Source organism: Camarhynchus parvulus, chromosome 5 (genome assembly GCF_901933205.1).
Source record: "Camarhynchus parvulus chromosome 5, STF_HiC, whole genome shotgun sequence".
NCBI lineage: Eukaryota > Metazoa > Chordata > Aves > Passeriformes > Thraupidae > Camarhynchus > Camarhynchus parvulus.
This window is the reverse complement of record NC_044575.1, coordinates 22844937-22872617: the sequence shown is the minus strand read 5'-3', so window position 1 is coordinate 22872617 and position 27681 is coordinate 22844937. Positions and strand designations below refer to the sequence as shown.

At 45.6% G+C, this 27681-nt stretch overlaps 1 protein-coding gene across 5 annotated transcripts; it reads right to left on the bottom strand.

The window, feature by feature from the left end:
- Window positions 1–381: 381 nt before the first annotated feature.
- Window positions 382–23532, bottom strand: PACSIN3 (protein kinase C and casein kinase substrate in neurons 3). 5 transcript variants are annotated; one of them, XM_030949406.1, is made up of 12 exons: window positions 23356–23532; window positions 11093–11178; window positions 9541–9641; window positions 8949–9105; window positions 7932–8167; window positions 7379–7534; window positions 6645–6820; window positions 5731–5851; window positions 5136–5266; window positions 4414–4479; window positions 3739–3899; window positions 382–2172 (listed from the first exon to the last, which is right to left on the bottom strand). In XM_030949406.1, exons 3-12 carry the CDS (start codon window positions 9592–9594, stop codon window positions 2057–2059), a joined length of 1374 nt encoding a protein of 457 aa, XP_030805266.1. In that variant the 5' UTR covers window positions 9595–9641; window positions 11093–11178; window positions 23356–23532; the 3' UTR covers window positions 382–2056. The 5 variants fall into 5 exon arrangements, with proteins under 5 accessions (XP_030805266.1, XP_030805268.1, XP_030805267.1 ...); XM_030949408.1 differs by lacking the exon at window positions 23356–23532 and adding an exon at window positions 23196–23337; XM_030949407.1 differs by lacking the exon at window positions 23356–23532 and adding an exon at window positions 23063–23113.
- Window positions 23533–27681: the final 4149 nt, after the last annotated feature.

Genomic DNA, 27681 nt, shown 5'->3' with positions numbered 1-27681 from the left:
ATTACATGGCATAAGCTTAGAGGCATCTTCAGATACTGAACCTAGAATACTAATTAAATTCATAGCTAAATCCAGGCATTTTTAATGTCTGTTGCTTAGATATTTAATTGCCTTTTGGAAATACTTTCTCTTTTATTGAGAAATGTCATGATAGACTCTGAGCAAAATGCTTTAGCCTTTTTCTTTTGGTTTGCACCCCTCTTCCCCATTCATGAAGTACATTGTTAGGGATATTTCAAGCAAAACTTTCCAACTGTAAGTTTCTGTGGTCTCACAAAACACTAAATAACATTAGTCTCCCATCTCTTTGTCCATGGCAGACTACATTTCAAGGCATGCAGTATGCTGGAAAAGGTTAATTTCTGTTGTCAGTCAGGCAACGAGATATTTGTGATACTTTAATCTTCATAAATTAAGTGTTTGAATATGTCTATCCCCTCCTCTGTTTCAGTCTACATTACGGTTTACTAGCTACTGTTAACACAATATTGGCCATTTAATCCTGATGTTCACCCATGACTTCAGCCTTTCTTATGTGCAGCACCCTTTTTCCAAACAGCTCTGAAGCAGTTCACCCCAAGTGGTTGATGGAGGCTCAGCTGAGTTCTGTGAGTCTGACTGAGCCAGGTCACTCACACTGGCCAGAATAAGAATATCACTACAGAAGGTTACTACAAACTCAAAATGCATTTCAGCAGCAGTTTCAAGCAGATGTACTAAGTAAGCCATTTTTAAGCAACTGCTTGTTTGCCTTTGTTTCTCTGGCAATGGGAGATTTTCCAGTTTTTTGTTCCCTCAAGCTCTTGGGCTAATCAGTCCCTATGTTGGAATATGCAGAGCACTAGGATCAGGTCTTCCCAGCAGCCTCACAGGCTTTCAAAGGCATGAGGACAGGTGAGATAAGGATGTTGGACACATCCTCCCTGCTGAATGGCACTTAACTAGGCATAAGTGCACTTGCAGCAATTCAGGATAAAAAGGGGAGTTATCCCTCTATAGGTAATTTGTGCTAGCCAGCAGGCAACTTCCACAGTGCAACCCTCATCACAGTGCAGGGGTCTTTGGCAAAGCAGGGAGTGCACTTCTAGCCCTGTGTAAGTCAAGAAGATACTGGAAAGGAAAAAAAGAGGGTCTCTGCTGTGGACTAAGTGCTCTTGAAGAGAGGTGCAGCCAAAATAATCTAGATGCTTTAGAAACCCCAACATACAGAAGTGAATTTAGGAATCCTAAGCAGAACAGCACTGGAACATGGCTGTCATTTTGTTAAAACCAGCCTTCAGCATGTGTCAAAGACCATTCTAGTTCAGGCAACATTCAGTCAACTCCAACTTGCTGCACAACAGGTCTGTTCAGAACTCATTAGCCTGAACAGCCACACCATGCAAGACAGAAGCTTCTTTCTCCTGGGCCTCAGCTATACCATCATTCATTCCTGGGGTTATCCCAATAAAAATGAGGACAGTGAAAAGGGATGTTCAGGTTGTAGCTGTGTAACTTTTACCAGCTGCCTTATCAGGGAAGCCAACAAGCTTGCAGGTGAGGGATAATGAAAACTTATAAAATACATGCAAGAAGAGAGACCTTTCTGCCAGTCAGCTTGATGGAGCTAAAAAGGGGAAACAATAGTAGAAGTTCCCTATTACACTGCATATCAAAAATTCATTGAACAAGAAGCCTGGAGGCAGGGCAGACCTCAACACCCAATGCACTATGGATGCATGTGCACTGAAGTCAAGGAAGTATGCTTTCTCTCTTTTATAGAGCTCCATGAAAACACTTACCTCCTTTCACTCAGTGCAAGTCAAAAGGATCTGTTTCTTTCTGCACTCCTACACTACTGTAGTGCTCAGAAAAGTCTTTATTCATCCTTGTTTATTTTTTAGAAAATCCCTACAGATCTAGATGTTTAAATGAAGCATTAGTTACATGGAATATGTGCCTTTAAAGTCCAGAAGCTGCTGGATATACTGCAAAGGTGGGTGGGGGCCAGGAGTGACCCAGTGACCTCTGCAGGAGATGCTGGTATGGCTGTGAGGCACTGGTGGGGCAGCAGCAATCATGATCCAACCTTCTCAACATAATTAGCAGGATAGAGTCCAACTTGACCAGTGAGAAGTTGGCCTTTGCACCAGCCCTGCTCATCTTCCTCACTAATCTTCATTAGTTCTTCACCTAAAAGTAAGAACAGTCATTAGGAGGCAGCCTTGAGAAAGGCAGCATGGCATTTTACCCACCTAAGATGACTTTATAAAAAACAAGACTATTGGTCTCAATCATCACACTCTTCTCCCCTTATCAAAATGCAGTTTAATTAAAGCCAGAATCACTGATCTCTTCAGTATTTATACTCAGTACTATCACCTTGGCCAAGGAACTTAAACAGACCTTCACTTCTTCTATTAAGCATCAGAAATCTTTTGGCTCTATAGTTCTGCCTGCTTTTCTCTCCCTAAGGAACATGCTTACAAACCAGAGTGATCAGACAGATCTGAGACTTTTTTTTTCTTAGTGGCTCCTCTGATAGGCAAGGGGGAAGGAAATTCAAGAAGCTGCTAAGCTCTGGCTGGTAGGAGCCAAAAGGTCTATTCCATGATGGAGTGTCTGGTTTGGCCAGTAAGGCATGAGATCAACTGATTTCTCAGACTATGACCAGGAAAGACCTTTAACATTCCCACATCTACTTTGGGAGGGGCAGAAAGATCCCCTCCTCAACCAATAGAAGGTCATACTTCTGTCAGAGAGGGAGGTCTGACTGCATCAATGGGCACATCCCACATTGGCAGAGTCTCAGAAAGTCACTGCTGTTGAGCTGAAGCCTTAATGGTATGTGTTGCTCAGAGCTGATTCAAAAAGGAGATGACTACAGCTAACAAGTCATACCCCATTTCATCTGCTGAGTGGAAAGAAAGAACAAAGTCAAGTTCTAGAGCACCCATATTGCAGGATGTTTTAAAGCAACAAGTTAATGTTAGGAAATTTACTAGTATGGTAACACTGCAGCACAGATATTGGCCTGCACAAGGCCCTGCTACTGAAGGACTTCAGTGACTTCCAGTGGGTGTGTTTTGGAGAGCTATAGCACAGAGATACCATGTAAAACTCAAAACAAGCAAGATCAGAGACACTCCCAAGATCACAATGTCCACTTGAAGATGAGAGGAGGGCACATGCAAACTTAAATTTAAGTAAAGGAAGAAAAGGGGACAGGTCTGTTTGCTCCAGCGCTCAATCCTCTGCTGCAGGCCAGGATCTCCATTCATGAGATACCAATTTTGAGCAACAGTTTGCATAGCTGTTTTTTGCCAGCTGACCTCTGCCTTCAGTAGTACATGTCAGTCAGGTAAGCTTCTCCCAAAATATCTATCTACACATTATTTGAAAAGACAACCCAGAACAGCCGTGTAATTTTTATATCAATGGTGCAAGGGAGAAACATTTAATAAAGGTTCAAGACACAATTCAGAATAAATGCCCTAAGAAGAGGCAGGGGTCTGCTCTCCCTGCACTCTGACCAAGGCCTAGGCAGTCTCTTGCCATGTGGCCTCACTACCTTCTGGTCTAGAAAAAGCTGGATTTCCCACTGTGTCATCCACCTCGAAGGAACTGGCAGTGGTCAGACCAAGGGAAGAATAAAGGGCAGTTTTCAAGTGGACATCCAATTCTTACAGAGTGTTGCAATCATTCAGTGAGCCCAAGAGAGGACAGCAGAAGGTTAGTAAGAGATTAGTGCTTCTGTACCTGCTTTAAAGCTCAGCTCATCAGCCTCCTGTCCCGTGTAATCATAGAGTGCTCGTACCCGTACACCTGGTACCTTTAGGTCTTCCTCATGCCCGTTGGCATCCAGGCACTTCTTGGGAGTGTCTTCATCTGACCACTCCGAAATGTCTTCCTTCCCTCCGCTGTGTGCGTGGGAGGCAAGAGGGGACAATATGGTTGTTAGTGCATTGATCTTTCACCAACCTCCTCCTGAATCATGCACCACCCTGACTCCCCCTGAGACTGCTCTGCTGTAGGACAGGGTGCAAGAGGCCCAAAGGTCAAGCGAGGGCAAACAGGGAAGAGAGATCCCAGGAGATAATAGATTTTGTTGAGACCACCCTAGCATTAGAACCCTGAGGGCCAGGAGGATAACTCACTGTCAAAGTATTTTTACACACACACAACTCTTCATGACCTCCTCCTACTCTAGCAGACCTTCTTATACAAGGAAGGCCAGTCCTAAAGGGACAGCCCAGCTGCATCCAGAGTTATTCCAGCTAAGAATAAGACAGAGAGGAAAAGCTGTGTTTTGCATCCTGATGAGATGGCTGGAATTATGTTTTCCAAGTCAGGGACAAGAGCAGAGGGGAAGAGCAGCAGAGGACAGACACCTGGAACCCAAAGAACCCTGCAGAGGCTATATTCCATACTAACTTCACATGGGTTGGTGCCTTCAGGGTGTCATAGAAGAGGCTGTTCTGCTCCTCTTGATAGGAAAACCTGTAGATTGGCAAATAGGGCCCTTGAATCCAATTGACTGTGAAATACAGTAGTGGCCTTGAAAAATCTCTATATCCCCATTCTTCTCTGCTCAATTCACTTTGGCCAGAGTCTACCTTTTAAAGCCGGACAGCTATTGTAACAGTAGGATGAGTCTGTTCTGCTTCTCCCTATTCTCCAGGCTTGCCTCCTGGCACGGGAAGCAGCTATACTCAAACTTGACAGGTACTGTTCAGCACCATACCAGGGAAAAACAATAAGAATTTGTTACCTTCATTTAGGAAACCACACAACCCCCAACTTTTCTCACCCTGTCTGGGAGGAAGAACTGGGGAAATGCATGCCAGAATCAGACAGCACTAGTCAGACTGGGCTAAATCTTGTCACTGGAAGGATCTTTACCAGGAAAGCATTTTGTGAGGCAGAATGTGCTAGACAAAAAAAATCCCAAAAAACCCAACAAAACAAACCCAAAACCAAACAGCTACCCTAAACAGCATTTTCTACATGGCCTTTTCTAGAGTGCCACAGGTAAGGCCATAAGCAAGAGACATGGAAATTAAGGAAGAGATTACTCTTATCAACACAACTCATTCATGACCCTAGGCAGGACTGTACTTTTCCTAACATGATGTATCCCAGAATTCAGCCTTTACCTTGTCTGCAGAGGGGTCTGTGAGACAACACCATCTCGTGTAGGCAAAATGCTAGTCAGTGTGACATCATCAGCCATCTTGCCACTCTTCTCCTTCTTGGTGATTTGCCTCTGTGTTTCAAGGGACCATTCCTGTCCAGGGAAAACCAGTAATACCATCAAAGCCACTCAGATAGAAACACTCTGTGCATCTTTTCTGCCCAATACAGAACAACAGAGGACCAGGCTGTACTTTGGTAGCAGCTGAAGTGGTCAGCTCAATAGCCCTGCTGGTATAACAGGCTCATTTCTGTTGAATCCCAAGGTGCAACAAGAGAGGCGGTGAGAAAATCATCACAGAAAGCTGTCCCACGGCCCTGAGCACCACCTCCTGTTCTCTGACCTGCAGTTGGATGGCTGGAGTATAGCTTGGCAGCCTATGCACGACTCTTTGGGCAGCAGACAGCTTACAACACAACAATTTCAGAAGAGCCCAACATCCTGAGCCTGCTGAGCAAAGACATGGTCTTTCCAACACAAGACTAGCAATGGCCAGTTTCAGCTGAGCAGCTAATTGTTTGGAAATAGCACTACCAGAGTCTAGAATGCTACCCCACCTCAAACTGAGGCCAATTCATCGCCATGCCCGGTCCATGAGTGTTGCGCCACCACTTCAGGTCCTCCTGGTTGTCTGCAGCCATGATGACTTGGTGGAGATCCCGATACAATGCATGAAAGCTACAACCAGAACAGACAGAACCACCAGTAATCAAATTCCTCAGCAGTTTCGCAAAAGCCAAGTAGGAAGGAAGAGATTAACCTCATGCACAATTACATAGCATCCTCAATCCCACAGGATTGAGCATCACCTATTCAGCCCTAGGAAAACGCAGCCTCCCTTTCTGGAGAGTCAGCCTGGCAAACAGGACGGGCTTGTTTGGTGTGGCAGTGCCTAACAAGTGCCAGCACAGCTCACTAAGTGAGCACTGAAATAACTTGGCACATTCTTGCACATGGACAGGGAGGTGGCTCAGATTTGTTGTCTATACCATAAAAGGGGCAGAGAAGATTTTTGGCTGTGCCTGTTACCCCTGTGTAACCTCTGCTTAGGGCAACTCGTGGGCTTACAGGCATTTCTTCACAAAAGGTCTCTCTACTAAGGGCAAAATAGGAATGGAATAATCATCAATACTAGAAGGCAACAGAGCTACTACATTCCTTAGCCTGGGATTACATAACACAGCTACATGAAGCTTTTCATAGGATAGAAGTACATACACAGGACAGTACTGGAGATTAATGAGAAAGGAAGGGTTCAAAGGCAGAAAATCATCTCTGGGGAGCCTGGCACTGCCTACAGTTACAGACCCCAGCACTGGTCACTCTACAGAGACCAAATGCCAATTCTAAAAGGGGAAGAAGTGAGATCTGGCTGATGCAAGCAGCTTCCAGAGACACCAGAACTGGCACCCCTCACCAGAGCCTAAGCATTCCAGGCTGGCAGAATTCCCCTCTGCATTGGGGCCAGTACCTTTCACTGGTGGAGAGGTTGAGATGCTGGTGCAGATTCAGAAGCATCTCCTTAAAGAAGCACAATCGCTTGCGCTCTGCCTCCTGACAGCCCTCAAACACTTGCTCCATGTCCTCCATGTAGCGGGGATTGTAGCGATTCAATTCTTCCAGCATCTTCTCATACTGATCCTTGCACTGAAGCAGGAACACAGCAATGATGAGGTGTGTTACCCTGATGGCAAAGAAGTAACAACCCTCCCTACTCTGGCTTGGGACTGATAAATTTTTCCCCCCTGCACTGTTGAAAAAACACACCAAAGAATTAAGAAATCCCACAGCTGATGTGCCAGTCCATTGCTCTCCTAATATTCTTGCAAGTTTCCTGTTCTTCCTTACTACTCTTTTTCATACAAGACTTCCACACTTTTCCTCTTGTGGATAGACAAATCAGCTATTTTTGGTAGCCAGGTCTTCAGCTCTACAGGTTCCACTCCCTGCACCAAATCCCCTATACTTTTTTCCTTTTTTATTTTAAATTCATTTATAAATTAGGATCTTGCCTAACTCCAAAGACCAAGATCTTAGTTCCTGAAGTTTCAGTCTAGCTCACTAAAACCTCAGATGATGGGATTTCACATCTTCTTACAGGCTTCAGCTGAGTAATTTCACAGAGGGACATTGCCACCAATGCTTTTTCCTGGAAAGGAGTGTCCTTGTGACCCCCATCCATAGAACACACACACACACACACACCTTCTCAGCCTCCTGAGTGCACTTCTCTACACGCTCCTGCAACTTGCGCATCTGCTCCTGTGAGACAGACGAGTCTGCCTTGGCATGGTTCTCCCTTGTATGGGCCGTTTTCTCCTCCTTCCGGGCTGCATGATAGTTTTTCTTAGAAGTCTCCACCTGCAGGAGAAGGGATGCAGAAAAAGCTATGATCCTGCCCACATTGATCCTCCAATACTCAGAGGAGGCATGTTAACATTTGTTAGAGTCTGCAGCAACCTAACAGGAATGCCAGTTCAACATTTAGTAAACAATGCTTCAGTGGGAAGTGGTACCTTCAATGATCTCTTTTTCAGTGCTCACCTGCTGTGCAGGAATACAAAACCTGTTACCAAAGTCTTCCCATATGGGAAGGAAGTTGTAAAACCACAAGAACATGAGATCCTCGAGAGATCCATCCCTCTCTGGGAATTCTCTGCTACTCTAGCTAACCTAGTTTGTTTGCCCAGTGGCTCTTGAAATCAGGCAGCCAGCTCAACTACCCTTATCTCTCTTTCCCCATTCACACTTTGCTTACATCTTTCATCTTCTTCACCCAGGGTTTCTGGGCCTTGCGGAACCCATCCTCTGCGTCCTTTGTTTCCTTGAAGCCGCCAATCATCTGCTTGTGGTAGGCCTCCTTCTGCCAGGCCTTGATCTTATCGGAATCTTCACCAGCCAGGTGGTTCCGGACAGCCAAGTGAATTTCACTCAGTTTGTCTGCAGCTGTCAGGAAGGCATGCCAGGCCTTTTCCAGAGTACCATACTGCGGACCTGCAGGAACAAGCACCAGAGAGACTCTTATACCTACTGCCCACAGAAGGGAATGCAGATTCTCTTCCTCTTACATACATCTACCAGTATGGAGTCACTTCCCTAACTTTGCCTCAATAACAAGTCAGCACTGACTGGTCTCCAGAGTTCCACCAGGCAGCATCTAGACTGGCTGTTAGAGCTGGATGAGATGGGCATTTCTTTGGGCAGCTTCAACTGTCCCAGACAGTGTCTGCTCAGAAAAGGCTTCTGTACAAAATTCTCTTCCCAAATTTGGCTTAGGCTTCAGAGCAGAGAGCAACATTAATTCACGACTGAGGCTAGGCTTCTGTTCCACAGACCAGCAGGTCCTTTGGGACATCTGTTCCATTGTTTCCTGTTACTTTGTGAGACACTATCAGTTTGAGCACACTGCCACTAAATCACATCATTAGGAGTTATTCTCAGACTGGAGGAGAAGACAGCTAAGCCATCCTTAAAGGGGGGCATCTCAAGCTTCATTTAAGACATGGACTGCCCAAGGACTTGCCAAACTAAACACAAAATTATTTTTTTTCTTTAATAACCATGCACATGACAAGAGAACACATCTCCAAGTGAATCAGAGGACTGACTACAAAAACAGGCAAATACACAAAAAAGACACCCAAGAAAGTTACCCTCTTCCTGGGGAGGGGGAGCCTGTCCCTCAAGGAAACAATGTCACCTCAGTAAAAGACAGCACTCAAAGAGGGGAGTGCAATGATTGCTTCCTGTTCCCAGTCTGATATGCCAACTTTACCTCTCTCCACATTGGTCCTCCACTTACGGGACCATTCTGTTAGCTGCTGGGCATAGTTCTTCTCTATCTTGGCTCGCTCCTGGAAGCAGGAGATAAGGTCATTGCAGAGCCGGTAGCCATCATCCACACGTTTCACTGTCCGCTTGTAGTTCCCAGCCTGAAATGTCACACAGCATTATCCTTTAGACTGTACTGACTTTCACATTCCTACAGTACAGACGAAAGCAAGTCCATCATTGCACAGGGAGGGAACATGGGTCCTTCTGAAGCATCTGGGCTTCAGACCCTCCTCTGGCAGTCTCAGGCAGACACAGCACTGGAGGGAAGAAGCTGAGATGCTTTGCTTGCTTCTCTCACAGCTCAGACTAATGTCAACTAAACTGTCAGGAATTCTCATTCCACAGTATCTATGGAAGAAAGACTCACTACTCCCTGCAGTAACACACAGCATGGCACTGAACCTTCCCACAGCTCCTCCCTTCCACTCCTCAAGGGCAACATGTCACCACAGACCTGGAACTCAACCCAATTCCACCAGTGGGTGGTAAGATGACACTCCTACCTCCCTCACACGCCAATTATCCTTCCTTACCTCCCAGAAACTGCCCCCAGGAGCCTCCCCGCCAGCATCATCTTCTGATGACATCACCCTCTTTTTCTTGCAGCAGAGAATGTTTGCAGATTTCAGTTAACCTGAGAAGAGAAAAAAGTGATTTCTGAGCCTTTGCAGACAGCATAGTTCTCCATGGCTTTTGGAGCTGGAGGAGCCCAACTTGCTGCCCTTCAGTCAAGTAGTGTCATCAGTGCCACTCTAGCTGCAGATGGCAAGGTCCAGCAAAGATGCCCAGGGCTGAACTGGCCCCCTCCCTCCCTGCAGACAAGAGGCCTCCTTGGCAGGCCTGTAACACGCTGGAAAAGGATGTTGTAGAAGACAATCTTGCAAGCCTTGGCTGTGCAAATATCGGACATACTCATGAATCCAACACTCTTCAGCAGCACCAAAGACTTCTGCAAAGATTCTGTTCTTAACCAAAGCCCTCGAGAGGGTAACAGAAACTGAGGTAGCTAAAGCTATTTAAAATCTGCCTTGAAAGACTTTAAATAAAGTCTTGTGTCAATGGAGATGACTCCAGCTTCCCAGTATGACTCAGGATTAGAGGATTACAACTGACTGGGGAAAACAAGGCTGAGCAGTCAGCAGGCAGGCATGTCTTGAATGTGGAGGAGCCCTATAAGCTGCCCACCAGCTGAACTGGGCTTGAGCAGAAGTACAGAAATGTGCTGGGGCATACCCAGCCAAACAGCAGCACAGCACACGTGCCTGTTACCCATCAGCACTGCCTCCCTAGAAACATCCCTGCACAGCTGCTCTTTTCACTACACTTGCTGCATTAGGCTCAAAATCTAGACTGGAAGGTAAAAGGCTCCTGTCATTCTCTGCTGTCTCAGAACTTCTGCCCATTCCCCTGTGCTAGCCTGCACTGCCAGTTTGTTCCTGATGTGGTACAAAGCCATGAATTCCTTGGGGAGAGGTTCAGGGTTGTTCTTGTGCAAGAATGAGAGAAGGAGTAACAGGACCCAAGTCCAGTCATTTGCTGACAAACCCAGTTCTTTTCAGACGAGCCCGGGTTAATGCAGCATGCATGGTTAATGCAGCATGCTGCCACTTCTCCTCTTGCACATTCCTAGTTATAAAAAGCTTCCCTCACACCCCAGAGAGGTATCTGCTCATTCTGCCAGCCCACAGAGCACACAGCAGAGAAGAAGATCAGGTCAAGAGTCCACATCTCCCACCTCATGCAAATCCTTCTGCGTGGCATGAGCCGCACAGTGAAGCGCCCCAAACCAGACTTCAGGAATTTCCCACATTTGGCTATGTTTGCCCAGTGTCATCCCATGGAGTGTGTCAGAAGTGTATTAGCGCTGTTCCTCTGGCCTTCTTCAGAAGGCTGGAAATGCTGAATTCCAGTCACTGAAGCAAGTTGTTAAATGGGATATGACATCCAGGTACACAAACCTTGAAAAATTAATTCCTCCACCATGCCATCAGCTGTCCTCCCTCCCCACATTTGTCATTTGACTGCAAAGCCATCTTACAGCCTCCAGGGCACAGAACTCTACTCCTGGCCCCAGTAACTACGTACCTGAAAGCTGAAAACGAGACGCTGCCGCAGAGGAGCAGTGGGAAGCTGGCTAGTGTGTCTCAAGCTCTTCAGACTCTGAAAAAAGACTGGAGGAGACAGAGATGGACAGAGTCAGACACTCCTTTGCAGAGATGATGCCTGTTCTAATGCACACAAAGGGGTGTCCCTTTTCTACCAGCTACTTAGGAGGGGCACCCTCTGATATAGCAGCTGCACCCACTGTGCCTCCCGAGATGCCATGTTCCAGCACGTAGGAGAGATGCCAAATCCTTGTGTCACAAGATCTAGCCCCAGAGAGAGTTAAAATAGAAACACTGGGGTGGCTGACAGCACTGTGCAGGAAAGGTAGCATCACAACAGCTGAGCACAGGGAACGGCTAGGGCCAGAAAGACCTAAAATAAGCACCCAGGCACCCCACATGGGGCCTGCTCCCCCTCACTGGACAGTGTCCAGTTTAGCAAACCCCACCGCCTTCATGCCCTTGCTGCATACACTTTTACACAAAGCTGCCTTTGGGAGAAAGAGAGAAGGACACACACACACCTTCTCCAGTCTCTTTTAACTAAAGATGAAGATTTATACACAAGTCAAAGAACTTGATAACTCTACATAAAGAGAAAAAGAAAAAGCCAGCAAAACTCACCAAAATGCATATGCTGGTCTACAGTTCCTTTAGTACAGGAGCACCTAGCACTGCACTGGTAGAATGTGGCCCTCCAGCAGGAGAGCTTTTTTGTCCCTTGTTTCTGTAAGCTGTTCCCATCACATTCTCAGAAATACTTTATTTTGCTATATGGTCATCAGCCTTCCACAGAGCAAAGAGAAGTAAAAGGTCTGCAGAGGCTAAGAAAAACCAGGGCAGAACAAGATATTTTTGTTTATCTCACATTTACATCCCTGGGGATTTACCTCAATCTAAAAAGTTTATTTATTAAAAAAAAAAACAAACAGACAAAAATAACAAAAAAACCCAACTACAGACAAGCAAAAAAAAATCCCTTCTAAGTGACCAGCATTGACACAGCTGAGGCTGGAAGGTTAGGGCAGCTGAGAGTAGAAACTGCAAAACATGGAAGTGGGATCTTTAGCCAGATGATAAGACCATTATTGAGAAGAAATGAAAGAAGGTAGGGAAACAGAAGGAAGGAAAGAAAAGCAGACTGGGTAATTGCAAACTATTGACTTTTGGTGAGGAAGGAGAAGGCAAGAGGTTGGGGGGGAAGAGTTGTGACTCTGAGTTGTCCAGGTCACTGGATTAAAGGTTAAGGCTTCCCTGTAGTCCCCGATAAAACCAGACTAAACATTCCTGAAATTGCTATGATTAAAAAAAACTTTGTGAAGGTATGTAAAAGTGTATTTAAAACCCATCCTTTCTTTCTTTCTCCTGATGAAGACATAGATCAATGATACATGACACATGAATGCTGTATCACTTTTTCCACGCTACTCCCCCCATCCCCACTTTATCAGGAAGCAATGAATCACAAACATGCCTTCCATCTCTTTCCAATTCAGGCTGTCTACATGGCACTATAATTTGGGAGGTAAATGTGGAAAGCTGTTGTATGGCAGTATATGCTTGTTCATTTGAGGGACAGTCAGGCTAAGCAAACATCCCAAACCCTGAATCCATTCCTTCTGCAGTTTCCATGTTAGAATTTGAGTCACATCTGCTTGCTTTTCCAGGAGTCACAAACTCAAATAAGCAGATTTACTATCACTAACAGGCTCTGAAAAATAATAGTAGCTGTCCTGGATCAGACTAAGGTTTATCATGGCCTCATAGCCTTTCTAGACAGCAGCCAAAAGGAGATACCTTCCCTCACTTTGACAACAGAGCAAGCATACATGATGCCTCCCTGCATGCTCTCCAAGCCTCTAACCACTTGCTGACAGGAACTTCCCTGAGCTGGATGTGCCACCTATGAATGAGCACTCAACAGATTTCTCTTCCATTAATTTCTTCAGCCTACTTTTGAATTCATATGATTTTGCAGCATCTGTAATATCATGTGGCAAAGCATGCCACAGCTTAAGGCTTTACTGTAGTCATCAGCACAGTAGCTGGGGGGAAAATACAATGAAGTGATATAATATTTCTACAGGCCAATCTCCATGACCTGAGTAAGCAGTCAAGTACATATTTCCATAGCAGTTGCATAGCCTTTACAAAAATCCAGAAAAATCCAGCTTGGTAGAAGCAAAAAGGTCAAAGAACAAGAAGGACCCTTTTCCGGCTGGGCTTTTTCTGGACTTTACATACTTCATGAGCACATGTCAGTGAGCTGATCAAATTGGATCTGCATGCAGACATAGGGAAGGTACTTAGTACTGCACAGAGGGGCTGAAAAGAACAGCTGCTGCTGTCACCCTGAGTGAGCCCTGGATGAGCAAGTAGATTGCCAGTCCACTGATCTATTCCTGAAACTCCACATGGTGTGAGCCACTAAATGTTTGAGACCAGGGAAAACCCATGTTTGATGGGAAAAGTAAATATATGTGCCAAAGCCCGGACGTTGTTTTACAGCAAAGTAAAGATGACAGGGATACCTCATGGACAGCCTGATTTAGCAAGAGCCACCAAATTATTCAGGGGGGCTGGCAGAGCCAGTACAGTATGAGCAATGTAGCTGGAGTTACACTGGACCAACTTGAGTTTTATGTGGGACAGTACCACATCCAAGACTCCTCCTGATGCCACTGCCGCCTCTGCTAAGAGGAAGCTATCTAGCAAATCATATTTGTAGGGCAAAGGAATGTTTATGCCTACCTTCCCACCTTTGTTTATCAGCTCTCACAGTTAAGAGCTACTTAAGACCTCACAGCAGCTCTCACAAGATGAGGTCTCTGAAGAAGAGGGAAAGAGTAACTATACTGTTATTCATTTCACACCTCCAGAGGATTAGGGATAAAGGCATCACAGACACCACTACAACCAGCAACATCAGGCAAATTGAACCATGCAAATGACAGCTACAACTATTTCTGCTTGCTGTGTTAGAAAAGATACCTCCCTTCTTCTCCCACATACCTGTTCTCACTTAGGAGCCAACATAATTATTAGGCCACACCTGCTATCAACTCCTTCTTAAGTTATCAAAAAATGCTTCTTGTTCTTTAGCTGCAGAAAGATGGAATGGCTCATGACTGTCTCACTGGTACTGAGCTCCACTCAGGAAAATACCTGAGGGCTCATTGTGATAGAGCTGTTTCTACCTTTAAGCCATGTTGTTATTCTCACTTGTGATCCAGTCAGGGAAGCGTCTCAGACCACAGATCCCTGCCCTCAGACCAAGGTGTCAGGCTAAAACATTCCCTTTCAAAAACATGTGAAACCCATTATGCATTGTAGGTGTGCCTTGTTGCTTCATGCTTTCAGAGCATCTGTGCAACAGGGTCCCAATCCACAAAGAAAACTTCTAGATCCAAAAGTAATAATAGCTGTTGTCCATTGAAAGCTTTCCCTCAGGCAGGTAAACCACAGAAATTCTCTTCCATCTGTACCACATTCCAGTACTTCCAGCCTCCAAATGCCCAAGGCACCACTTCCATGCATTGCTTGACTGCCTCCTGAGAATCCTTATGAGCAACTGTTTTCCTGAGTTCCCCAAGATCAAACCTCTGAACTCTACAAAGGCTCAAAGGGCTGCAGTCCTGCAGAAATTCATCCACACAAACAAAGTTTGTATATTGCACCAGACAAGGCCTTCTGCTCAACTCCCCTTTCCCAACTACAACAGCAAATGCTGGATACAGACACAAGTAGGAACAAATTGAGTAACATTTATCTAGTAAGTGACGCTTTGGTGAAGACACGTTTTTATTGTGGATCAATTTGTATATAGGTGCTAAAGCCAAGCTAAGCAAAAGTTTTAATCAGTAATAGGTTGCTAGTAACTAATTTCCACCTCAAGACAACTACTACCAGAAAGCAGGAATTTGATACTTTCTGCAACCAATTTGTTTGATTCCCTGGTCATTCTTCTGTACAGCACACAGTGGTCAAGGCATTATTTTCCCTCCAAAAACACTGGCACTCTAGTATAGGTTGCAGATAAACGTTTCAATCTGAACAATCCAACTACACAAAATGGCAGCCCCCCTTCCCTTACAGCATGAAATCGCCTTTTTTTTCCTTCTAACTTGTCAGAATGAAACTAGAGAGCTGAAGCCAGGAGGTTCCACGTCACTCCAGCAGTGTAACGAACTCGACTGCTGTTGGTACAGCCGAGCTAGGAAAGTCTCCAACAGAGAGAATGAAATGGGGCATGAGACAGAGTGTCCTTTCCAAACTTCCCAGCTCTGGAAGTGCACATCTAGTAGCTCTGCACCAGTAACTGGGATGATGTCCAGTAATGTGCTCTCCACTGCCATTATGTAGGAGGTCTGGTATTTATAGGCATCCACTCACCTTTCTGAAGAGAGGACAGTTCTTGTCTACTGCTAGAAAGAATGCCAACGAACACAAAGATCCCCCAAAAATTCCCTTAGAGGTATTTATCTTATTGCAGTGTCACGCCCCCAGCAGTCACCTGACTGGGAAAGGGACTAAGCCAGTGTTTCCCAGCCTCTCCCTAAGGACTGAAGCCTGCCAGAGCTGTCTAATACAGTTTCAAGCAAGATTTCAGCTCATTTCTCCAGTCAGGGAAAGGTCAGAGAGACAGCAGGCAGAACAGTAACTACATACAGAGGTCACTTACAGAAGCCCATCTCCCAGCCCATGATTCTCTAGAGATCATGTGGCTGTCCATTAGGAAAATTCTCAATGATTACAGCAAAATACTAAAACACAGACAAGATTGAAGAGCTGACTCCCTGAATCCAGACCACAGCTTCTTTAGCTTGGTCTTCACATTCAGATCAAGTTAATGTACTGATGATAGACATTCCCCATGTGCCACCCCAAGCTGTTTTCAAAGTGTTCATGCAGAACTCAATCCTTTCTACTATTAGCTATTCCCTGTCAGCAGCCAAGACTACGGGACAGGCTTCTACTAATACACTGCTGCTGATCTAGGGGTTAAGATTCCTGGCTGACATAGCTTTACCAGACAGAAACTGTTCTACCAAGAAAAAGAAAAAAAAATCTGCTTTTATTTCCAATATGATGTAGAGGATCTTTAATATTACAGGAACACAGATCTATTCTGGTTAACATGACAGTATGAGACAATGTTAATGAAGGAATGTAGTGGGCTATCAAGGTAGATGTTAACATTTTTTCCCAGTTGTTCTTTTTATTAAAAAAATAATAAAATTGCAATCTCAAATACAGAGCTGAAGGAGGGAAAAAGCCAGCACCAAACCATTATGTACCATACTCAAACAGGGCAATAGGCTATGTTCATTTTTATTCCAAATGGTTGCTGGAATAATGTAAACATGTACGTTGTATCTGTATGTTTAGCAGCTGCAGCTGACAGCTTAGTAAGAAGCCACATATACAAGTTACCAGGAACAGCACTACCCTAGCTGCTTTCTTAGACCTGTTAAGAGCATCATTCCTGTTCCACTCCTTAGTTGCAGCATTCCCACTTTCCAGCTCTCACACTTCCTCTCTTACCACTCTCTCAGGGCAAGGTTTTAACCCAGGCAGATATGGAGAACCTGTAATTGCTACTGTCCCACTCCCTGGCCTCTTCACTTGTTTGCTTCTATGCTGGATATTTCCCAGGGCACTTCCCATCCTGCTGCATCAGTCTCTGCAAGCAAACACCAAACACATGCACTCCTATCTTTCATCAGATAGGACCCCAAACAATTGAAAGTTCTTTCTTCCTAAATCACTGATAAATAGGTGTTTAAAGCTCTAGTCAAAGCTAGTATATCCCTCCTCAGTAGCCTCAATCCACACTGAATGCAAACATTTTCCAGGATTTAATCTACATCTTACCTGGTAAAGTTCTTTTCTGCATTTATTAATGGTAAGATCAATAGTCCATTCTGTAACACAGTTGCCTGGAACTTTAAGTAAAGGTAAGTTATTGCAGTAGCAGGTTGGACCAGTCTATCCTCTCAAAATAGGCTTGGAATAAGAAGTTGGGTTTGTTTGGATCTTTACATGAACAACACATCCAAACAGAATAGAAATGCCCTGGACTCAGCTAACCCTGAGTAAAGAAGGCAGAAGCAATAGGAAGTGGTGAGTAGGGATGTTTCCTGTGGTTGTGGATGGGGAGTGGGTAGGGGGGCAAACTCCAGTAAGTTCCTGCCACTGGAATATTCTCCTGTGATTGAAACACCTTGCAATGCCAAGAGCAGGGATCAAGTTTACATGAATGCATTAGAAGTCCTAAGGAAGCAGATTGCACTCAATGCAATCAAACAATCTCTGTGGGAGCCACAAGCCAGTTAGCTGCATTCTAACAATGAGCTTCTGGTGGTTTCTTGCTTCACTAGACTGCACAGCAGTCAAATCTCCAGCCTTCTCTCCTCCCTTCTCCCACTTGGAAGCCACAGTGAGTTTTTAACTCATTTGTAGTTCTGCAGCTTCTGCATTTCCTTTACCAACAGTTGGCTGCTTTTTGAGAAAGGGGAATGGGAGGTAAGAATTGGAAGAAATTTGTCCTTCAGATCAAATGTGTGACAATCATATGGTAAATTATTTCAAAGTACTGCATTTCTTTATCTATGGCTGCATCAAATAGGTTTCTGGTTTTACATGGTAAAAGCTGATTTACTAGAACTGCTTATTATGTGAATACTTTCCTTCCAAATATTCATATAATGGAGACAAAAACATTGAAGATCATCCTCAAGGCATTTCTGAAGTTCATCCAGTTCCTTGAAGAGTTTTGAGTCCCAAACAGTCGGTAGAAGGGAGTGCAACCAACTCCTTGACTTGAGAGCTGAGTAAGATAAAACTGAGTGCTAGGGCATCTCTCTTGGTAAAGAAGAATGAGGTTAAAGCATCACACCCATTGCTTCTGTTCCAGGTGTGACCAGTTCCTCCACCACTTTGACAGCAAGGCTCTTTTTTCACCTTTTGTTACCAGAGCGAGGTTTATTCTGCAGGAAAATCTAAACAGCATAAAAACAACTGCAACTTAAGGCAGATTTCAATACCATAAGAACTGGAAGGACTGCAGAGTAGCTTTTACACAGAGTCATTTTGCATTTTTTATGGGACCAGATCTGAAAAGAATGCATCCTTTGCTCTGTGGACTGGAGAGAACTTATATTCCCTTTGTAGTATCTCCTGGTTCAAGAAGAGTTTGGCAGATCAGCCACTTTGGAAGTACTCCACTTCTAAACCTATTCATACACCTTTCTGACAGACTTCCCAGAGATACACAAAGGTAACAAGGTTGAAGTAGGAAAGCCATTAGGAACTGGTCTGCTCTGTGAAGAGTCATACTTCATTGAATATTAGAATGGTTTGGGTTGGAAGGGACCATAAAGATCATCTAGTTCCATGCCCATCTCCATGGGCTTGGATGCCTCCTATTAGACCAAGTTGTTCAAAACTCCATCCAACCTGGCCTTGAACACTACCAGGGATGAGACATCCACAACTTCTCTGGGCAACCTGTTCTAGCAACACTTTACTTAAAGAATTTCTTCATATTTCTTCATCTAATCTAAATCTGTCCTCTAGTTTAAAAGCATTTCCCCTTGTCTGATCACCATTTGCCCATGCAAAAAGTTGCTCTCCCTCCTTATATAAGCTCCTTTTAAGTACTGAAAGCCTGAAATTCTTCGACTGAAAGGCCACAAATACTTCACACATTCTCCTTGAAGTTCACTGCCCTGCATGTCATGGAGCAACTTTTATCTACTTTCATGGTATCTGCACAGAATTTGCTCCTTAGTATCAGTAGTGCCTCTTAAAATAAGTTTTTGGATCTCAGGCTGAAAAACAGAACTATTAACACTTCAGAACAGAACTATTAACACTTCATATCCTAAATTTTATTCAGAATACTTTAGGAGAACACAGGCAAACAGGGCAGTCAGCCCAAAGTGCACACGTGACAGGATAGATTTTAATATTCAGCATCACTGGAATGCCAGTTGCTTTCTCAGTCCACTGCCCAAAGGAATGATTTCAGTTTCTGGTCCTCAGGATTCAACCTGACATTTGAGGAAAGAACACTGGAAGGCTTTTTAAAAAAACCACAAGCACAACAAAGCAATCCAGAGGGCTTTATTTCCCTGCAAGGCTTCCTGAAGCAGCTCAAAACCCTAGTTGTTTGCTTGCCTCGGAGCAGAAGCCTGCTGGAGTCAACAGCAAGGTTTCTCATGGGTTACCATAGCCCACCAGTCCTCATCCAAGGCAGAGCTGACTGAAAACATCAAGAAGCAGAAGTAAATACCTTCAATCATTCAAGGAGTCAAATATGCTACATCTTCTCTCAATCATCCATGAAAGCTTCTTGCCCTTGTCAGAAAAGGCAGCAAGGCCACTTCAGAGCTCTGCACAGCAGTACTGCAGCTGGTGCAGCTCAGCACCCTCAGGAGTGGAAGAGGTTTGGCTCAGCAGCAGGGGTACTGTACTGAGGGATGGCAGGAAATAACTACCAACAGCAAATCACCTGAGGGTGACTGAAAGGACTATGTCCCTGAGAGCCCAGGAGGCAAGTACTGTGTCTTCTTGCAAACAGGAGAGACACAGCTTGGGCAAGCTCACAGCAGGGACAGGACTGAGGAGGCTGAAGGCTTGCCAGCACTGTTACTTATGGGTTGCCTGCAGCAACTCTAACTCCTCTAGCCTGGAAAAACTTAGTCGCAATAAACAGAGTCCTACCACAGTCACCTATTAAGAGAGCATAAAATCCCATACAAACCTAATGCCTCTGGATCCAGGCCCCTGGTACCATGGAGATCTCTCACATGCCTTTTCAACAAACTACAGTGCCCAGTGACAATCACTAGATTCAACACACAAATTTCAACCATCCCAAGTCTCATTCTTGGGCTCATTCCCATCGTCCCATTCACAGCAAGGAGAAACCAGTGAAGGCTCAAATGTGATTAGGATGAAAGTCACATTTACTGCCTTATAGCAGTGATCAGCTACTGGAGACTAATGCACCATCACTGAAACAAAGCTGGATGATTACAGCAGAGGATGCACCAGGTTCTTTGCACAACATTTTCCTTTGTGCTGCTGGAAAAACTTGTGCCCAAACAGTCAAGAATGCATTTTGATGTTAAATTACAGTGATCACCATGCTGCAGGGTAGTGGCAAGAAGCTACCACTTGAACAGCTTCTTAACTGCTTCAAGGATGCCAAGTTCTTTTGAAATTCTTCAAAGAGCAAAATCCTAAATTCTTTGTGAAAACTTCCAGATACAGCAGTCACTGTTTTCTGACCCATCCACTGAAGTCTTAGACTAAATATTACGGCTTTTTTAAAACCTATCTGTCATAGTTGCCTCTCACAGAGTACCCTCTACACCCATCGCACTGAGTAACTAGCGATAAAACAGCTTGCCTGATCACAAAGTCTGTTTTAAAAAGATAAGTGCTCCTTAAAGAGCTTAAACAGCTCTCATATTGTTCAGGCATTTCCCCATGAACTCTCAAGAGCAGCCCAAATTCACTGATCAGCTGATGGCAAAAACAGAGGCAGTTTATTAATGCTCTCTGATCAAGAGTATAGCTTTTTCCACTAAGGCTACAAGCAAATACTTTTAGCTTTTGAGGTCCCCAGTTCAATCCCTGGATGCCAGCCATGACACAGACCAAACGGTTCAAACAACTGAATAATCTCCAGCCCTTGAGATGGCCAGAATAAAGAATATATAGTGTTTGCCATGCTTGCTAAGATCATGAGTTCTGACAGAAGCTCACATCACCCCGTTGTGGTGGTAAAGGCATTCTTACAGCTTTGCATCTCCTAAGAAGTCCCATTATTGTATTACTGTATATATATATATATATTCTATTACATAATCATATTATGTATGTATATATATACACATTATATATATGTATATATATCATTATATATATGTATATATATTATTGTATTATATATATATATGTATGCATGCATGTGTGAAAATATACATTGATTCTCTGAAACATGTTTATTTTTTTGTTGTAAATTTATGAGCATCCAGGGAAAGCCCAGAAGATTCAGGCTAGGTCTTGTAAAATCCACAAAAACCTAAAATGACTAAAAGCACCAATCATTATCCTGTGAAGAAATTAATTTGGGTCCATAAAATTTTCAGGCTTTTATGACTTGGTTACACACATGGTCTGCCAGTGACCTGCAGCATTTTGGTGCAGTCCAGCCACACACAAGCCTATTCACTTGTTGACATTTGATAATAGAGTTCCAGGTGGGCAGTTGTTCTCACCCATATACATAGGTGATACACTGAGGTTACTGCTTTTTTCAGCCTGAGAAGAAGACAGTCTTCACCTGAACAAGTGCAGGCAAGCCAGAGAAGCTCAAACACACAGATCAGAAGAAAAAAAAAAAAGCCAGTAAAGCAATACAATGGACCAGGCACAAAACAGGGAAGGCAGCAGGCAGCTGATCAAGCTCACACATTCATTCTGTTCCAAGCTGCAACTCAAAGGACAATCTAGTAAATATTTTAGGGAACTTCTAGAGAAATACCATTAAGTACACAAAACACTATCAAAGCAGACTCCATCTCTCACAAAACACATTGTGGACTTCAGGGAAAGGTGAATCCTTGCATGAAAGAATGTGCCCAGTTACGCAACTCATGGGGAGAAGCTCCACTTTGACTCCACCCAAAGACCAGCTCACACCCAGAGCACAGAGTATTTGGACCCTGTCATTTTAGCCCACACACTGCAGTTGTGCATTCTGCTCTCATTCCTTCCCAAGAATGACTTGAGTCACCCACTGTAAGGCTTAGTGACACCTCAATTTCAAGGTGGAGTGGGAGGCTCTGCTTGGGTTTTGTAGTTCAATCAATTACCATCGTATCAGAAATTCCTTTGTGCGAATTAGACCCGCAGCTGATTTGAAGGGGAGAGAAGTTCACTTCCAGTTTCAGGAAGTAGAGAGCACCAGTTCTATAAGGAGGGTCAAAGAGTGAACAAAAAGGCCAGACTACTTCCTAGGGCCAGGAACAAGTGTCTGGTGGTGGTCAGCTAACCTCGCCTGCCCCACCAAGCCCTGAGCCTTCTTGCATACCTGAAGAACTGAAGCAAGGAAAGAACACATAGTTGGCACAGAAAGTGGTGGAACAGGTTAATGCGTTTGGGCCACGCTAGCTTCACTTATCGATAGCTTTGCAGAGACCGTGGAACCCTCCTCCCGTGCCCAGTGACAAATCAGACTGTCTTCTAAAAGCGCTGGATATTCAGGCCCACTAATACCCTCCCTGTTTATCAGCTTTCTCCTGCCCTAGGTTGGAGAGGACACGGTAACCCCAGCAGCCTGCCAGGGGCCCGGTGACACTGCCACAGGCAGCACCCCGGTGGCTGTCCCTCGCCCTCCCCTCCCTGCTGGCGGCAGCCAGAAGAGAGGAAGAGGACGAACAAGGACAGAACTGTCCCATTTGCCGAACTTCTCCATTCAGCTGCCCGGAGTGCGGCTCACAGACTAGCAACAAGGACACCGGAGACAAGGGACTGCAGCCCCGCGAGCACAGGCCCCGGCGCGGCCCCTTTCCCAGGGGGTCCTGGGAAGCCGCTTTATCCCCACTCTTCACAGCGCTGCCAGAGCCCGCGGCTCCGGTTTCAGAGTGGGAAGCGGCTCTGCGCGGATCCGGCACAAAGAGGCCCCTGTCCCCGCGGCGGAGCGGAGGCGCGGGCTCCAGAGGGAGGGAGGGAGGGGGAGCCTCAGCAGCCCCCAGTGACGGGGCGGCGGCAGCGGGCCGCCCCGGGAGGCCGGCGGCGGGGCACCCGGCGAAGCTTAGGAACGCAAAGGGAGCGAAACTCTGGCAAGAGCTTCTCCAGCCCCTCGCGAACAACCCGCCGGGATCGCAGCCCTGCCGCCCTTCCCAGCCCCGCGCGCCACCGCTCCCGCACCTACTCGGGGTTCTCCGCTGCGCCTCCACACAAACCGCACCGAGCCGCCTCCCAGTCCCCTCCTGCCCACAGCCAGCGCCCAGCCGGGTACCGCCTCCCCCACCCGCCCCCCTTGCATGAGGAAACTTTTCCCTTACAGTTGCCAGCGCGTCCCGAGACGCGCTGCCCGCCGCGGGAAGGCGGCGCCAGGACCAGGACGGGCTCCGCCGCCAGGACCCCCGGCACCCCACGGGGCACAGGACCGAAAGGCACCGGGCCCGGGAAAGCGGAGCCCGCAGCAGTGACCCCGCCGCTTACCTCGCAGGCGGCGTGGCACGGCGGGATGGTCGGCAGGCGCCGGCCACCTGGGGGAGGGACCGCTTAAGCCCTCCCCCTATTTCGACCGCGGGATTCGGGGGTCCCGCCCCGCCTCCAGCAGGGCCCGCGGGGCGGGCCCAGGCTCGGGGTGCTCCGATGGCAGCGGCGGGGCAGCTTCGGCGCAGCTCCCGCCTCCCCCGCCTCCCCCGCCTCCCCGCCCCCGCCCCCGCCGCCCGGCCCTTGATCCAATTAACGGGAGCGGGCTCTGCCCAGGCAGGTGGGGTCGGAGGAGGGTGCCGAGAGGGCAGCGCAGGTTCCCGTTGTCGTTCCACCCTGCCTCCGCATTGGGAAGGGCCTGCAGCCGTAGGGTCGGGGGGGGCTGAGGGAAGTCTCCTTGGCTGGGATCCCCCTCGTGGCGGGGGCGGGAGGGAGGCAGCTCTGCGAGCTGCCCTGAGTTCGGCTCCTGTCCGTGAGTTCTTTCATCTCTGTGCTGTACTGGCCAGCTGACCTGCAGGGCCCGGAGCCGCCCTGGTGTTGGAGCAGGAGGTTCCCCAAGGCCGGCTTCCACCCAAGTGAAGTGCTGTGGTCTCGCTTGTGAGAGTGGCGTGGGTCACTCTACCTGGGCTTAGAAGGTGGCATCACCTCAGTTCTCCTTGGCATCTGTCTTTCTCTTTTAGCCCGATATTGCTAACTGTTTTCAGTCACTCTTCCATTCCTCTGAAAATCTCTATCTGAATAATCCGGACCTCATCTTTAAGTCCCCGAGTGCAATTTCCCCTGAGGCAGGGCTTGTACAAGGAGCACTATGAGACCTTGCTGGCCCGCCTCCTCTTGACTGCTTCCAAGTGACTTGGAACACAATTCCAAGGCCCAGCTGTGGGTTTGTAGTGATGTTTATTCAATTGGTCGAAAAAGGAAAGACTGAAGAGACTTGCAGAAGGAAGAGAGGAAAGACCATGCAATAAATCTTCCACTTCTTTGGAGTACTTGGGCATTTTTACAAATGCCCTAGATTTCATAAGAGCCAGAAAATAACTGTGCTGATGCCCTTCACATACAGTGAAATTCTGTGTTAGAAAGTGGATATTAGAAACCATTCCACTTAATTTCTTCTGAGACCAGTCCCCTGTTCATTTTTACCAGCATAGGGTCCCTGAAAGGTGGACACCCAACAGGTCATTGCCTATGGTGTCATGTTGAAGATTGCATGCAAGATGTTTTCCATTACCATCTGTATGGCTGATTACCTTGTCAAGTGTGCAGTTTGCCTTATCTCTCTCTTTGAATGACCACATTCACACCTTCCTCGGGAGGGGACCTCTGCTGATAACAGACTATTGAATATCGGTGCATGACTCATAAGAACTGTAACATCCCATTGTGAGATGCTCCGCCCAGAGGGAGGAGCCAAGCACTGCTACCCCATATACTCCGAGATTCTGAAATTGCAGTTTCAGTTTTTCTCCACGAGATTCCCCAGAGGAACAGCAGCTACCTTTTCCTCCTGGATCTTCAGAGGAAGCCTACATCCTTCTCTACAGAACCCCCTTGCTCCAACAGAACCACACCTGATACTTCAGAGGACTGCAGCCACATTTTCAATCGGACTGCCACCAACACCCTGACCAACAGGGTGTCAGGTTGGGTTCTGACTCTGTCAGTGTTGTTCCAGTGGACTGTATTGTTTATTTTATTCTTTTTATTTCTTCCCTATTAAAGAACTGTTATTGCCTGCTCCCATATCTTTGCCTGAGAGCCCTTTAATTTAAAATTGCAGCAATTCGGAGGGGTGGGGAGGGTTTACATTCTCAATTTCAGGGGAGGCTCCTGCCTTCCTTAGCAGACTCCTGTCTTTCCAAACCAAGACATGTCACTATGAGTATCCTTTAAAAAAGTGAAGAAAGATGTTTTCTTGTCCTCAAAATTAATAACAGTTGAGAGTATAAGCAACAACATTGTCTTTTACTAAAACAAAGCTGAACCCTATTCTTTGGCATAGATACTCCCTAATTCAATTAAGATCTGAGTTTTTGATTTCCATTATCAAATTAATGTACATTAAGGAAGGTCAAAAAAGGTAAACTGTCATCCATTAATAGTCTATATTCAGTGTTTGCCCTGTGTTATGTTTGCATGCTGATTTCTATATTGATATCGCATGTGCATCTAAGATAGTGTGTCTAAGACAGATGCTGCCCATGTGGGACTTGGCCACCACCAGTACTGATTGCAAGGTGAGAGTATTAAATAGCATGGCTGTTGCAATCCCGTCCTCCAAGGCTGGAATGGCTTGGGGAAGATAGGGTGCTCGGGTAAACGAGGTCATAATGGTAGTGATCTTTTTGTTCATTTTCCTGGTATGGGCAGCTTAGCAATGGTCATGGAAGAGAAGGTCAAACAGCATGATATTTACTCCTTCATCTCTAGGTTTTGTATTTTGTTTTACTTTTCCATGGAATGTTTTCATGTGCATGACAAACTCTAGTTGCTCTAATGATATATACATCAGTATATATAACTTATATATTTGCATATGATCATACATTTGTATATAATTGTATATTTAGTTAAAGTAGCCAAAATTATTCATGCTTTAGACAAAGATACTGGAAACAAGGAGGCAGAACACCTAATGGTATTACTAATACCACTAAGCTGATCTTAGTTACAATATCGCTTTACTGGACCCAGTGACAAGACAACTTGATTCTGTGGGAGAGAACCATGTCCCATAACTGAGGTAGAGCCTCAACATAATTGTACATCCGAGAAAAGACATAATAAAAATAAGCCTAATATCCTGCCCATGCAGAATTCTACTCCTCTGACTTTGTTGCATACTGCAGTTCTAAGAAACTGTAAACACATGAAAGAATATTCTTTCAAATTAGTCTTTCTCTTGCTTGCTTAGACTACCATCCAGACACTGAGCTGTAGGACATCAGGGTGGTGGCATTTTTTCTGTGCATGAATTGTGTACTGTCTGCTGTTCTTGCCCTTAGTGGATAATAATTACAAAAATATCCCATGATTCTCTAGAGAGAAATCAAACTTGGTGTTAGTCATTGACACAAACACTCTATTTAGCATGTGACCTCATCTTGAGTACTGTGTGCAGTTCTGAGACTCAAAATTTGAGAATGGTGTTGAAGTCCTTGACTGTGTCCAGAATTTGGCTTTCCTAGGTTGGGAGAAAGTAGGCTGAGGCATGACCTTGCGGCTCCCTACAGCTTCCTGAGAAGGGTAAGTGGAGTGGGAGATGCTGACCTCTTCTCCTGGGATCCAGTGATACGATCCCAGGAGAGCACCAGGGGAGGCTTAGAGTGGACATTAGGAAGTATTTCTTTACAGAGAGGGTAGTCAAACACTGGAACAATCTTCCTAGAAAGGTGGCTAATGCCCCAAGCTGTCAGTTTTTAAGAGGCATTTGAACAATGCCCTTAATACCAGGCTTTGACTAGGTCAGCCCTGAACTGGTCAGGCAGTTGGACTAGATGTTCATTGTAGGTCCCTTCCATAGGCAATAGCCTCTTCTACTCTTTTCTATTTCGTTCCATTTCTAAAAAATGCTAACTGTGATAGCTCCAAGAAGGAAATCTGTAGGTTACACTGTTTTTTGCTAATGGGTACAGTTCTAAGACAAATGCTGTGTATTACAAAAGTGCCTGATGAGACTTTAATTGCTAATTGGTTTGATGTATAAGTCCAAAACCAGATTGTATTAGTGATTATCATTTTTGTGTATGGCATTCTGATACAGCAACTGATACAACTTTGCTACTGTTCAGGGAAAGAGCATAGAGACTGAGTATTTGTTGTTTTTCTGGGGAGTTTTTATGTGCATTTTCTAGTATGTGAGAAAATAGGTAACTGTAGTTATAGCTCAAAAAATAGTAGCAGCACTTGAAACCAAACCCTACAGAAGGCATGGCTACGTACAGCTACTTTAGAACTTGTGTTCATAGCCTCCTGTGTGGATGATTGTACCTTAATTACTCAGCATAGCTACTGGTAGGCCTGAAGCCAGGGACCAGACTGCTCCAGAGATGAGGGATAAGGTTCCCCATGGTACATGGCCCGCAGACAGCAGCCTCCTTTGCAGGTGTGGGGGGAAGTGTTGGTACCTCCCTCTGTGTTGGTAGAGCTTTTCCTTTCCCGTTCTTGTCAGCTCGTCATATAGCATCTGGTGCTCTCTGAGCTGCTCTCGACAAGACTTTGGTCTTTGAAGCGCCTTTTGTTGTTGATGGTGCTGATGCTATAGTTGATGTTGTCGCGTTCCAACACCAGGTGAATTTTCTTGTGCAAATGGTATTTTGAATTTGTTTT

What these genes read in the sequence shown, in the direction of transcription:
- PACSIN3 (XM_030949406.1), bottom strand. Translation starts at nt 9,594, where the DNA reads ATGTCATCAGAAGATGATGCTGGCGGGGAGGCTCCTGGGGGCAGTTTC. An exon ending in AACCTCTCCACCAGTGAAAG is followed by an intron (nt 5,852 to 6,644) that starts GTACTGGCCCCA and finishes TTCTGGTTGTAG; the next exon opens with CTTTCATGCATTGTATCGGG. An exon ending in TGAATTGGCCTCAGTTTGAG is followed by an intron (nt 5,267 to 5,730) that starts GTGGGGTAGCAT and finishes TTCCCTGGACAG; the next exon opens with GAATGGTCCCTTGAAACACA.